At 42.7% G+C, this 14,893-nt stretch overlaps 1 protein-coding gene across 1 annotated transcript in view; it reads left to right on the forward strand.

The window, feature by feature from the left end:
- The window catches only part of ITK (IL2 inducible T cell kinase), a 62,738-nt gene extending 48,486 nt beyond the window's left edge, over positions 1–14,252 (forward strand). Inside the window, exons 9-17 of the mRNA XM_086413754.1 lie at positions 428–510; positions 2,472–2,605; positions 3,652–3,726; positions 5,338–5,509; positions 5,876–6,092; positions 7,013–7,077; positions 7,168–7,286; positions 10,216–10,373; positions 11,683–14,252. Of these exons, the coding sequence (XP_086269880.1) occupies positions 428–510; positions 2,472–2,605; positions 3,652–3,726; positions 5,338–5,509; positions 5,876–6,092; positions 7,013–7,077; positions 7,168–7,286; positions 10,216–10,373; positions 11,683–11,754 (1,095 nt within the window). The 3' untranslated portion in view covers positions 11,755–14,252. The remainder of the gene's footprint in view (positions 1–427; positions 511–2,471; positions 2,606–3,651; positions 3,727–5,337; positions 5,510–5,875; positions 6,093–7,012; positions 7,078–7,167; positions 7,287–10,215; positions 10,374–11,682) is intronic.
- The last annotated feature ends 641 nt before the right edge of the window (positions 14,253–14,893 follow it).

The following is a 14,893-nucleotide window of genomic DNA, read 5'->3' on the forward strand; positions in this document are numbered from 1 at the left end:
TGCTCACCTACCACATTCAAGGTTCAAACTCCAGGTCTGTCCTCTACATTTGTAGGTCATGAGAAAATCACTTCAGCTCTGCAGCACTCAGCATCTTCATCAGGAAATTGAGGATAACAACATCTAATTTGCAATGTTGTGGTCAGGGTTAGATAATATCTATAATGAGCCCCAGGAAGGCAGAATTTGTGTCTGTTTGCCTCTGTTTACTGTTTATGTCATCACTAGAATAGTCGGACCCACAGTAGGAGCTCAAAAAAATGTCTCTTGAATGAATGTGTGAAATGGTAGCCATTACTGCTGAGAGGCTGCTTTGTGCCAAGCTGGCCTATGGTATCTCCTCCTTTCAAGGGCAAGAAAGTGGAGCTAGATACATGAGCCTGATTTCCTGGGATCACTGATTTTTCATCCTTGTTAACCATTCCAGGGCAAAGAAGGAGCCTTTATGGTGCGAGATTCCAGGACTCCAGGGACATACACCGTGTCCGTTTTCACCAAGGCCATCGTAAGGTATGGTGCTAACTCAGCAAAGTGGGGAGAGATGGTACTGAGGCGGGTGATCAACAAGCCACACACAGCAATGTCAGACAGTGGATGAGGTAGAGGGGTCCTTAGAAATAGTGCATCGTCCCTGATCCCTCTGAGAAAACCAAGGCCAGGGAGATTAATAACATAGCTGAACTCACTTAACTGGAAAATGACAGAGCTGGGCCTGGATGCCAGGTTCTTGCCCCAGTTAGCAACCTTGAGTGCAGCGCTCTAATGAAATAAAATATCTAGTCCTGTATTTAATATGTTTATAATTTAATCCAAAGAATAACAAAAACAATACTTTGCAAGCAAGAAAAAATGAATTCTAGTTCTGGCTCTGCTAATAAAACTACCCCCCATTTATTGAGTCCTTACTATGTGCAAGAACCTTATAGGTCATTTCCAACCATAATAAGCCCCAAAGGCAGGTACTACTATGCTCCTTTCACACATAGAGCTGATGGCCCCTTCTGAGGCAACACCAGAGGTAAATCTGCCCTCATGTTCCAGCTGGCTGACTGCAAGACCCTCACCGCTGGTCTATGCTCCTCAGACGCAGTCTCCTCTGTAAAACTGTCTAGAAGCTTAGCCAGGTCACAAATTCTTTTCTATCTAGAAAGTCAGTAAGAACTAAGCAGTGTGGCAATGACCAAAGTCCAGTAAGAGAAAAGTAATTTTTAAGGTGTCCTCAGGGAACAAACACTTTAGAGAAGGAAATGGCAATCCACTCCAATATTCTTGCCTGGGAAATCCTACCGACAGAGGAGCCTGCAGGCTATAGACCATGGGGTCGCAAAGAGTAGGACATGATTGAGCATCACGCATAGTGCAGGGAATACTTGCTGGAGGATGAAGGACCGCAGCAAGACTTGAAGCAAGAGCAGGGTGTAGCCAGGTGGTGAAGAGGAAGGGTCTGTCCAAGGTTGAGAAAGAAGGCAATGCCCATCTCCAAGGGGCCATGCCTCTGCCATAGCTGGGGGACCAGGGACTCCAAAAGGATGATGGGAAAAGAATGAGAAATAAAGTCTGTGTTGGGAGTCCCTCAGCCCAGCCCAGATTCAGCGGTTCATTAGGAAGGCTCAGGACTCAGGATATGATGGTACTCAAGGCTAAGACTTTTTACAGTGAAAGTATATAAAGCAAAAGCAGCACAAGGGAAAGGCACGTGGGGCAAAACCCAAAGAAAGCCAAATGCATGCTTCCAAGAGTCCTCTCCTAGTAGACTACACAGGATGTGCTTAATTCCTCCAGCAACAAGTGCCATAACAGGGTGAAATGGTGTCACCAGGGAAGCTCACGAGACACTCAGCACCCAAAGTTTTCACTGGTGGCTGGTCATGTAGGTACCCTCTGCCTGGCATGTAGCAAAATTCCAGACTCCCAGAAGAAAAGCAAACGCTGAGCATAAACCTCATTGTTTATGTTTAGGCACATCCTTACCAGTTAGAGAATGGTGGAAGCCCTTTTGAAACCCAAGTTCTCAGAAGCCAACCAAGTGGCAACCTGGCAAGCAGATCTTTTATGAATGGCTTAACTCTGCTATGCAAAGTCAAATATGTACAAATGGGCTGAGATGCTTTCTGAACGTATGCTGATGATTAGTTAAATCCACACAGCGGAGAAGGCAAACATGCCCTCCCATGGGGGATGGACACAAGATCCTAGAGGATGGATACAAGACCTTCCCCCATTTTGTGGTTTGGGGAGAAACATCACCAATCCATCATGGGACCAATCATAACTGGGTCCAGGCGCACCCTCAGAATCTTCCTTCATACACCACTCAGGGCCAACCTGTCAAGACTGACATAAAAGTTAAAATATATCTGCCATGTTTGTGAGAGGGTAAAAAGCAAAGCTTCTAGGATACTGCTACCAGTAGATACTTCTGTGTCCAAACATTGCTTCTTAGTAATCACTGCATGTCTCATTTGTTTAAGTGAGAACAACCCCTGTATAAAGCATTATCACATCAAAGAAACAAATGACAACCCCAAGCGATATTACGTGGCTGAAAAGTATGTGTTTGATTCCATCCCTCTCCTCATCAATTATCACCAGCACAACGGAGGAGGTGAGTTCTCAGGACAAGGCCAGAGGGGGGCCCTTGCAGGGGTACATGGAGAAAAGTGACAAACACCCGTCATTCCAGACAAACCAACTATAAAGAGTAATGATTTATACCAATACCAAAGGATGCCAAATATTTGTGCTGTTTTTTTAATTTTATTTTTTAACTTTACAATATTGTATTGGTTTTGCCATATATCAACATGAATCCACCACAGGTATACACGTGTTCCCCATCCTGAACTCTCCTCCCTCCTCCCTCCCCATACCATCCCTCTGGGCCGTCCCAGTGCACCAGCCCCAAGCATCCAGTATCGTGCATAGAACCTGGACTGGCGACTTGTTTCATATATAATATTATACATGTTTCAATGCCATTCTCCCAAATCATCCCACCCTCTCCCTCTCCCACAGAGTCCAAAACACTGTTCTATATATCAGTGTCTCTTTTGCTGTCTCGTATGCAGGGTTTTTGTTACCATCTTTCTAAATTCCATATATATGCATTAGTATTCTGTATTGGTGTTTTTCTTTCTGGCTTACTTCACTCTGTATAATAGGCTCCAGTTTCATCCACCTCATTAGAACTGATTCAAATGTATTCTTTTTAATGGCTGAGTAATACTCCATTGTGTATATGTACCACAGCTTTCTTATCCATTCATCTGCTGATGGACATATAGGTTGCTTCCATGTCCTGGCTATTATAAACAGTGCTGCGATGAACACTGGGGCACACGTGTCTCTTTCAATTCTGGTTTTCTCAGTGTGTATGCCCAGCAGTAGGATTGCTGGGTCATAAGGCAGTATACTTTCCATTAGCAAATTTTGCTGCTGGAACCATGAGATTTCACCAACCACCTACCCACTTGAGATATTACAGGTCCTCTCAGGGAAGGTGTAATATCAGTGATTGTGGCTTTGGAATTTGTTTTCCAGAATAAAAATAGCTCTTGCATTGAATTACACTTTTTTCTTCCTGGTGATTTGACTCAGATGGTTGCTTCAGTAAAGCTCTAACAACTGCCTTTCACTTTTTAATCAACCCAGGCCTGGTCACTAGACTCCGGTATCCAGTTTGCTCCTGGAGGCAGAAAGCCCCAGTCACCGCAGGGCTGAGATACGGTAAGAGTGCATTTGGGAATGGTATTCATTTGCACTAACTCACATAAAGGTCTGGGGCAAATTGTGAATGGACTTCCCCAGACTTAAAATGATCATTAAACAAGTGTATCTGGAGATGTATCTCGAGATGGTATACACAAATGAACATTTACAATGTGTGTAAAATAAATAAGATAGATAGACAGATGCACTTTTATCTAGGTCATATCAATGAAGTGTTTGCTGGCCACCTACTCTGTACAGAGCATTCCACTAATGCCGTGAGAAACCAATGGTATACCACTGTGTTCTGGCCTATCTTCTAGAACTTCTGTATCATCTAGTTTATTGGCTATCAGTCCATTGCAGGTGCTATAAGCTAGCAGCATCCAGAAGTGTGTGTCCACATAGCAGTGTTAAAAATTTTTGAATGCTTTTAGGCAGGGTATACATCTCCAGGGCCATGGGCCTTACTTTTCCTTCCTTCCCTATGAAACCACTTCACCTCCTTGTACTTTCTGCCTGGAATCTGAAGGCATGTGGGGATGCAAACATACCCTGATCCAAACTGTGCTGGCCGAGGAGAAGGCTGATGTAACTTTCATGTTGTATCTTTTATATTGCTGGTCCTCAAACTTCGGTGGGCATTCAAGTTATCTAGGATGCTTATGAAAAGTATTGACTCCCAGCCCCAACCCAGCACTTACCAAAATGCAATCCCTGACAGTTGGGTCCTGGAGTTGCATTTTCAGCAAGTCCCCTGGGTGATTCTGACACCAGGGGCTAGAGGGTGATACTTTGAGAAATGTCGCCGTGGGCTCCTCATCTGTAACCAGCACCATGTCTGCACACTGTGGGTGCTTGGTACTGTTTCCTGTTGAGTCTCTGCCTCAAAGAGGTAGAAAGTGAACGGTTTGTGGTACTAGACCAAACGTCAGGAGAGGATAGTGTTCCTTAGCCTCCTGACAAAAATCAAGTAACTCTAATACCTGTAGAATCCTAATGTGTTCATGCTGGGTGGAAGCCCAGGGAGTATTTTATGAACCCATTCATTTCTGTCAGCATGGAGGTTGAGATTCAGATTCCTTTTATTCATTTATTGAGCATTTGTTGAGAGCCTACCTCGTGCTAGACTGTGTGCTGGCCTGCACCTCTGTACCACTCCTCCTGGAATCTACTACCTTACCTCTGCCAAGGCCTAACAAGTGCTGTCCACAAAATGGATGCTCTTGATGGATAAATGAATGAATGAATGACCAATTCAAATAAAACTTGCTCTACATGAAAAATGACAATAACAATTTTCAATCGGGTACAGGAAATGATGGGGACCTTAGAACCCTTTCATTGACTTTAATATCTCGACGAATGCCATCCTCCTTCCTCTTTCCATGTAATCGTCCCCACACACATTTTTTCATGGTTTTCAGTGCATATTCTATGTTATTATTTGGGAAAGAAGACAATTTTACCTATCTATAGTTCTAAGTATGAGGGCTTATACCATTTGCCATCTTTGAGCTACATTAACGATAGTCTAACATTCTATATAGAGCAGTATAGTTCCCTGGTGGTCCTATACCTCATACCTACTGCTTGCCAACTCTGGAAAACCCTCTCTTTCTCTTCCAGGGAAATGGGTGATTGATCCCTCGGAGCTCACTTTTGTGCAGGAGATTGGCAGTGGGCAGTTTGGGTTGGTACACCTTGGCTACTGGCTCAACAAGGACAAGGTGGCCATCAAAACCATACAAGAAGGGGCTATGTCAGAAGAGGACTTCATTGAGGAGGCTGAAGTCATGATGTGAGTGGCCAAAACAAGAGTACACAGAGAGCACTGTGATCTTTAAATGCCATTCTAATGTCGTCTTATGCCACCTCCCTGCCCAAGTCCAGCGATGGCTTCCTATGGCATGGAGAATAACACCAAGCTCCTCACTGTGGTCTAGAAGGCCTGCCATGGTCTGGCCCTGCCCACTCCTTAATTTCATCTCCTACCCATCTCTCCTCTGGTTCCATGCATGCCAGTCACACTGACCTTTGTTGTCCTCACACACACCAGCTGAGTCCGTGCCATTCTTCAGCTCAATGAGACATTTTTGTTTGAGGGAGGGAGTGTATTTTGGGAGACTGAATTTAGACCATCTCAACTCTTGCCATTTTTCTCCAGGAAACTCTCTCACCCCAAACTAGTCCAGCTCTATGGAGTATGCCTGGAACAGGCCCCCATCTGCCTGGTGTTTGAATTCATGGAACACGGCTGCCTGTCAGATTACCTGCGTAGCCAGAGGGGGCTCTTTGCCGCGGAGACCCTGCTGGGCATGTGTCTGGACGTATGTGAGGGCATGGCCTACCTGGAAGAGGCGTGTGTCATCCACAGGGACTTGGTAAGAGGATGCAGGGCAAAACCTTATAAGTTCAGGGTGAAGGGGCATGTGCCAATGAAATGCAGAACTACCAACACTGGGAACGCAAGAATCAATAAAAAGGCACAAGCTTTCTTCCTTCCCGTTGCAACTTCTTCTTTCCTCCACCCACTGTGGGAGGTCCTCATGGGACTCAGTTCTGGGCTCTATTCCCAGCCCCACCTCTAACTTTCACTCTCTGAGTTGGAGTTTACATTCTTCCAAAATGAAGCTAACAGCGGCTCCTCCTTAACCTCTCTATGCCTCCACATCCTCTTGGTAAAATGAGAGAAGTTGACAACTACATGCTTTCTTAAAATGTTATCCAAGGATCTATCAGAATCACATTGGAGTGATCCTAGAACCAACATCAGAATTTCTGGGGGTTGAGGCTCAGGAATATTCATTTTAACATGTCCACCCCATGGAATTTGCAGGCACATTAGAATTTAAGACTCACTGGATCTTTTATCAGTAAGGGATCTTCAAATCCAACACTCTGTGATGTGAATTAGGGACCATGTCATCTCCCTATTGAGGAATAGTTTTAAGAGAATTAGCAACCTAATACATTCTCACTTTAGTCAAATGGATGACAGCTTCTTCATACCATCCCTAAGGTTAACATCGGGTTGCACTGGAGCTTATAATTGGTTACACAACACCATGGATTTCTTTTTGATTAGGATCCCAGGAATGAAGATGAAAGATGAGATTTACTCACCCTGATAAAAAGACCTTACGCATTCAGTTTCCATCATGCACTAGTGATGCTTAATTAACATTTGTGAAGCTCCTTATTGCTCCCATATAAGCAAAGCACTGTGATTATAGGAGACTCCGTAATTACTGATTACTCACCAAGTTTTCTTTTTCCTTTTGTTTGCCTGTCTCTGCTCCAGGCTGCCCGGAATTGTTTAGTTGGGGAAAACCAAGTTATCAAGGTGTCCGACTTTGGGATGACAAGGTAATTTAGGGATATGGTAGCAGCAAAGTCTCAGGAATGAGACGCAGGCCCCCAGGACACTCGGACCATCTCTATCCTCTCTCTTCCCAGGTTCGTCCTTGATGACCAATACACCAGTTCCACAGGCACCAAATTCCCAGTGAAGTGGGCATCTCCGGAAGTCTTCTCCTTCAGTCGCTACAGCAGCAAGTCAGATGTGTGGTCATTTGGTAAGTATCATTCTGGCCCCACACCCACATAACCTGGGACTGTGTGCCAGCTGTTTTATTTGTCCAATTGCTGGGATGGTAAGGGCATCCCAGTGAGAGTCTACAGACTCATTATTGTATTTATTCTTGGTTATTTTTGAAATGGGGGTAAAAATTAAAAAACAGGATACTGATGACAGCTGCTGTGAGATCAAGAGATGGAGGAGTCAGAAGATTAGAATATGAGTTCCTGGAGGGCAGGGACCATGTTTTTTTCCCAACATTATATTTATTCCCACATTTAACCCTCAGTAAGTATATTACCCATTCATTCAACAATGATTTTTTTGAGCATCTACTACATGCCAGGGGCTAATCTGGGTGCTCACAAAGCATTGTTACATAGCATAGAAAAGACTTCGGGAGCCAAATTTTAAGGAGAGATAACAGTCATGTAAACAAGCTAACAAATATGTGTGTAAAGTAAAGTCAGGGAGTAGTAAGCAAGTGCTGTGAATAAAACAAAGCAGTAATGGGGCAAAGAGAGACCATAATGGAGGGAGGGTCTGTATTAAATAGCAGGATCCATCCAGGAAGGCCTCTTCAGAGAGGACTCTCAGTGACTGTTGAGCAGAGAGCTCAATGATGAGAGGAAGATGTCTCCATTTGAAGATCCAGGAAACAGGGTCTCTAACAAAGGCAGCAACAAGTGCCAAAGTTTGGTGTGTCCAAAGAAAAGGGAGTATTGACTTAGCAGGAGAAATATAGGCAATGAAATTGGCTGGCCATGGTAGGAATTCAATTTCTCATAAGTGCAAATGGGCATGAATGAAAGAATGAATGATGCCCGTGTGACAAAGAGCACTAAATGTTCTTGCTGGAAGTGTCATATCTTTGTAAATCATAGCCTGTGCATATTAAAGTGTGCACAAAACTATCCTGGACAACCTCTTTGATCTGGAGTGTAAGAAGGACTCTACTTTGGACAGGAATGGTTTGGAGTTTGATGTTGCCATTCTGTATGAAGGGAAGATTTGCCAAGTATATTGACTAGTAGTAGAAACCAGGGAGAAGACTAATTAAATCCCTTAGGAAAAGAACTAATTAGTCTTCTTCAGTACTTTAGAATGTCCATTTCCAACAGCCAAGTGGTATGTTTATTTTGAGTCCTTCTAAATTGTTCCTTGGACTTCTCAAGTGGCTCAGTGGTAAAGAATACATCTGTCAATGCAGAAGACGGAGGTTTGAGCCCTGGGTCAGTAAGATCTCCTGGAGAAGGGAATGGCAACCCACTACAGTATTCTTGCCTGGGAAATCCCATGGACAGAGGAGCCTGGCAGGCTATAGTCCACAGGGTCACAAAAGAGACAGATACGACTTAGCTACTAAACCACCACCACAACAAAAATTGTTCCTTAAAGCAGTTCCTCTGTTCAACAGGCCTAGTTATGACTTTGATAGTCAAACGAAGGTACAGAATGAACTCAGAAGAAATAAAACTGCACTAGAGCAACCTCAGATCCTCTTTTCCCAGTGCATACAACTAGGAAGGGTGTGGCCACTCCCCATGGGTACAGCTGGTCACGTTGCACCAAGCCAGTTGTTCCATAAAGAAATGTTTGCAGCCGTGGCCACTTCGTCACATTCACCCCCTGACTCGGAATGCTGTTTATCCTGCCACAGGTTGTCAGCCTAGGACTTTGCTGCTGCATCTTATAATTAGAGGACTGAGCTTAAAGTCTGTCCCTTCCTAGGATGTGTCATCTGAAGTGTCCAAAGATGAGACTAACTGATGGAAGCAGAATAGGAAGGGGAAGAAAACTGGGGTGACAGCCCTGAGAAACAGAAATGTGGATGGAGGAGAGCTCGCTGCCTGCCTCAAGGCCATTGGGCTTTGTCTTGCATTTTAAGGTTTTTGCCCTAATGAACTACTCTATTTTAAACAAGTCAACAAACCTCTTCGGGGCCTTACTCAGTTCCTCACTGCATCACAAGGTTTGCATAAAAGCAATTGTTTTCCAGCCAGCTTTGAGCAGCAAACCCCCATTTTCCAAAGAAATCTCACTAGAAATCCTGGCATCTTGGGGTGTTAAATAGGCTTATTTACTGAATTTTCCCAAACTCCTGAGGCACCTCTGAGGCTCCCTCAGAAATTCTCTTCCAGTTGTCTGGACTGGGCCCCAGGATCTGCCATTGGAACAAATTTCTGAGATGATTTTTCAAGACTTCAGATGCTTGAGGGATCATATTTTGCAAAATTCTTCCCTTGAGTTCTCTGGATTCTGTTTTGAAAACTCCTGGATTAGGTGACCTGCAAGCTCTGTTCCCACTCTGACATCCAATGACCAGATATAAAGTTGGGTGTAACATTTCTACTGAGGGCAGAAAAGAAAAAGTTATTAAATCAGAGGTCAAAAATAGACAACCTGAAGAGTTCTGCTCGGTTAACACAGTATTTTTTAATCAAATTGAGTTTATATTTTAAAACTACCAATTTATGATTTATCTTTTAAAATAAATCAGAAAAATGTGGCAATCCTGAGCCCTCATTCCCAACTGCCTTATTCTTGTTGGAGCTAAATCACAGCTGTCCCTTTGGGGACAGAACTTTGACTTCTGGTTTTCCACAGTCCTCACTAGTCCCTGTTACGCAAACTTCATTTACTCCATCCATCTACATCATATGTAGACATTTGAGTTTACATCCCCTGAAACTTTAGTTGAAGCATTTGAGTTAGATATAACAAAGGGCTGAGCTTGAACTTTCTTTCTTCAGTTGGGAAATCTCAGAAATAGTACAGGCCTAATAAGCCTTAGGTGGTTTGACATTATACTTTCTGGTGGTAGAGACTTGAATTTTAACGTCAAAGAGTCTGTGATTTCTAGATGTGAGTTTGTTTGTTATTTATGAACTTTATCACTACCTGTTTTGATTCACTATTTCTCATAGGTGTGCTGATGTGGGAAGTCTTCAGTGAAGGCAAAATCCCATACGAAAACCGAAGCAACTCAGAGGTGGTAGAAGACATCACCACTGGATTTCGGTTATACAAGCCCCGACTGGCCTCCCAGCATATCTACCAGATCATGAATCATTGCTGGAAAGAGGTCAGTAAAGGAAGTGGTTCCCCCTTCTCCCTCCCCGACATTATAATCTGTAACTTCAGGGTCTGGCCCCATCCCCAAAGAAAGGAACCCTCTCAGAGGATGAGGCAGTAGAGATGACGAAACAGATTAGCAAAAAAATGACGTTGAGCACCTATTAACTGAAGGAGTTCCCTATCTCTAGAAGAGCTGGCAGAGATCTTAAATATTATTTGATTTGCAATGTAATGGTACAAGCCATCAACATACTGTCAGAGAGGAAGAGGGGGTAGATTTGATTACATTTATGTGGGCTTATTTCTGGGATCCTAACTATACTCCATTTATCTGTCTATTCTTTCACCAACATCACAGCCTCTTGATTACTAAAGCTTTATGGTGAGTCTTAAAGTCAAGGAGTGTCAGTCCTTTAACTTTGTTCATCTTGCTAGTATTGTGTTCACTATTTTGAGTCTTTTACCTTTCCATATAAACCTTAGGGGCTTCCCTGGTGGCTCAGACAGTAAAGAATCCACTTGCAATGCGGGAGACCTGGATTCGATCCCTGGCTTGGGAAGATCCTCTGGAGGAGGGCATGGCAACCCACTCCAGTATTCTTACCTGGAGAATCCCCATGGACAGAGGAGCCTAGTGGGCTACAGTCCATGGGGTCCCAAAGAATTGGACATGACTGAGTAACTAAGTACAGCACATAAACCTTAGAGTCATTTTGTCAGTATCTACAAAATAAGTTGCTCAGTTCTTACTGTGATTGTGTTGAATCTATAGATCAAGTTGAAAACAAACGTAATCTTAACAATATAAAGTCTTCCTATACACGAACATGGAATATTTCTCCATTTACTTAGATCTTCTTTGATATCTTGTTTTAGAATTTTATATTTTTCCTACTATAGATCCTGTATACATTTTATGAGATTTATACCCAAATATTTACTTTTTTGATGTTATTTAGCACTTATTTATGTTACATTTTATATATGACTTTATTTCATTCTCGCAACAATCTTATGAGATAGATAATATTATTATTCTCATTTTACAGATAAAAAACTGAGGTTCAGAGACGTTAAGTAACCTGTTTTAGGTCACACAGCTAAGTAGAAAAGCTGAAATTCAAAAGCAGGCCATATTTTGATTCCAAAATGCCTGCTATTAACAACTAAGACACAATGCCCTCAAATACAATCTATACAGAAGCATATTTAAAAATCAGTAAAAAGTATTGCAGTTTAATTCTGGTTTGCTTTAGAATTACCTATGACACACAAGTACAAGGAAATCACAGAGTAACCTTTCTTTCTCTTCCTAGAAACCAGAAGACCGGCCACCTTTCTCCAGACTCTTGAGTCAACTGGCTGAAATTGCAGAATTGGGGCTTTAAAAGAGACTCAGTGCTAGGCCATGGGCTACAGATCCTAAGTGGGGGAAGGAGGTCTTCCCTTCACAGAGCATTAAAAGCTGCCACCAGCCCAGGACTCCCCAGAGGCAACTGGCCTTTCGCACCAGTCCCTAAGCTGCCACGGAGGCAACAGCCTGCTAGAGGCTGGCACCAGGCCACAGGCAGAAGGCTCAGCCACTGCACTGGGAGCGGGGCCAAAGCAGCAGTGATGTCCCTACCCTTCCTCCAGCCTCTTCTGAGTAATGCACAAACCTCAATCAACAGCTTTAAGGCAACACTTCTTGCACTTCTTAGAGAAGGGAGAGATGGTGTAGGACCCTGGATTATTACCTTCATTATTATTTTAAACATGGACCTAAAGTTCATGGTCAAGGGATTCTTTATTTGACCCAGCAATACAGAATCCCAGAATATGGGGCAAGATGATCAAGGAGCATGACAATTTCTCAAGGAGAACTAGTGAGTTAATTAAAGTCACAAAGAGTAAGCTCTGCCTCTGTGATGCTGTCAGCCACAGCTTCCTGCCTCAGAAGATGATGGAACAACTGCTTACCTCAGAGACCGGATATGCTGAGAAGTAGCTTTGTGAGGTTTTACTCATAGAGTACACTGCCACCTCTTGAGGAGAGCATGATGGACTGGGGTGAACAATTCTGATCCCACTGCTGGAGCATTGGGTATCTGGCATCTGGGCAGAAAGAGGATGTCAGATGATGGAACCACCTGGTACAAGGAAAGGCCTTAGGTTGTTACCACTTGGATGCTCATCTTTAGTACCAAGTCAAGCAGGTGACTCTGCCTCCCCTTCCATGCCGAATGCTTCCGCAGGCATCCTGGGTCGGGGGGGGGGCGGTGGGAACCATGGCTTCTGTAAACAATCAGACCCCTCTCTGCATTCTTCCATCCTCATCAACAGAGTACAGACTTGTCCCAAGCACTGTGGCCTGGCAGAGAAACTGAAGCTTGTTTCAGCCCTAGAGATTTGCAACTTCAAGGTTGAGACTTCAAGTCTCTCTAAATTCTAAGGGAGGAACAAGAGGTCTGTGTTTGCTCAAACCATCTGTATGAAAACTGAGTCAGGTACTGAGTCGGGGGCTTCCAAGATGCACAAGGATGCCTTTTGTTATTGAGCACCTGAATATGCAAAGTGAAAGTGTACAGAGCTAAGGACTTATCTGCAGAATCTCAGTTCACCCTGAGTTTACACCAACACTGTGAGGTATTGTTATAATTCCCATTTTACAGATAATGGAACGTTGGCTTTGAAAAGCTTGGACACCTGCCTGAAGTGACAGAGCTAGGAAGTATTAATATAGAGCCCACCTCTGTCTGACTCCAATGCAGTTTCTCTATTTTTATTCAATACTGCCTCCTACTGAGGGTCAAAGAGATTGCAGAAGAGATAAGTACAGCAGAGGGGAAGAACCAATAAAGCCCACACAGCACCATCAGCAAGTAAAGTTGATCCTGTATAGAGCAGTGTGGTTGTCGATGTAGCCCTCCAACTTGGAATAGGATCTTTATTTCCTCATCTATATCCTCACCTTCATTAGAGTTAATGACTTTGGAGTTATTAAAGGAGTAATTAACCCTTTGATTCACTCAAACCACCAGAGTAATACTGCAAGAAGCTGTTTATAGATGGGCTTCAAAGTGGCTTTAAAAGATTCTCCTGCAGAAGTATAAATACTTCCTTTAATTATCACTTCAACTTTGAACTGGCTGCGGTCTTCTTGGACACTTTCTGGGAAAGGGTATTCCCTGATGTGAGAGAGATTTAATTTTCCTACCATGTTCAGATAAAACTCTCAGAGTGATTACTGGATGGTGTTGAAGTCAACTCTTTCTAAATCATGTGATATTTTGACTGCCTGGTGATGCAGATGCACAACTTTTAACTACAACTATTGTGACACTGGTAGCTTCGAAATAAAACTATCATTCAGAAGATGACATTCTTCAAACTTATCCAAAACCATCCCTGTTTACTTTTTTGGCATTTTGTACATTCTTTTTTGGAACCTTTAATTAGAGATGATTTCTGGAACATCAAGCCTAGAAGGAAAACATCAGAACTGACTGATTTTCTGTGGTATGGTTTAGAATGATTCTCCCCTGCATGGTATTATCTTGTTCAAGCTCAGATTCATTGAGGCTTTAACTCAACACGTGTCAAGAGTTTACCTCTCAGTGTTCTGAAAAATGGACTTCCTGCCTGTTTGGACTTTTTTCCCCTCTCACATTTTGAAAATGGTGCCGTGTGTTTACAGGGAATTACCCTATGCAAAGTTTTGGTTCTAGACGCATTTGATAGATTCTGCATTGTGTCCTTTTAGACTATATATTTATATTTTACTAGAGTGAATATTTATTACTGTACAGTCATTCACAATTAAAATGTTACAAATATCTCCTATGCTTTGTAAAGCACACCAAGTTAAAGGCTGGGTCTAGCAAATAAAGTTGTGCATTTTAATGAATATGGTATCTATAGCCTGGGTCCAGATTTAGCCAAATGTCAGACAACCAAAAGTTTTCCTTAAATAATAATGGTTACATAGTTTCACATTACACAGACAAGTAAAGACTATATATCACTTAACATTTTTTTCATCAAGTAAATATCAAATGCTTCCTATGTTCCTTTGATTGTTCCTTCCTATGTTTTGTCTTTGCAGAAACAAAATTGAGAAAGACACAGTCTTTACATTCCAGGTATGGTTGAGAAGGCAGACATATACACAGGCAAAATTATAATATGGGAATTACAGCAACAACAGGAATAAGGTCAAAGTAGAGAAGAGCTCATAAAAAGTAATGGAATCTCTCAAAGGGCAATGTCAGTAGAAACTTTCTAGAATCTTGCTACTCAAATTGTGGTCCCTGGACCAGCAACAGCAGCATTACTAGCCTGTGAGAAACCCAAATTCTCTGCCTCCACCCTGAGATACACTGAATGAGAATCTACATTTTAACATGATCTGATCATATGTACATTAAAATTTTGGAAGACTACCACAGAAGACATCACATCTAACTCAGTTTTGAAGATGAATTACGGGATTTTTAGGCAAGCCAATGGGCAGAAATAAGACAAGTATTTTCCAGGTAGAAGGATAGA

The sequence above is a fragment of the Bos grunniens genome, chromosome 7, assembly GCF_055505025.1.
Source record: "Bos grunniens cultivar Pamir isolate PY7600 chromosome 7, Bosgru_T2T1.0, whole genome shotgun sequence".
Taxonomy (NCBI): Eukaryota; Metazoa; Chordata; class Mammalia; order Artiodactyla; family Bovidae; genus Bos; species Bos grunniens.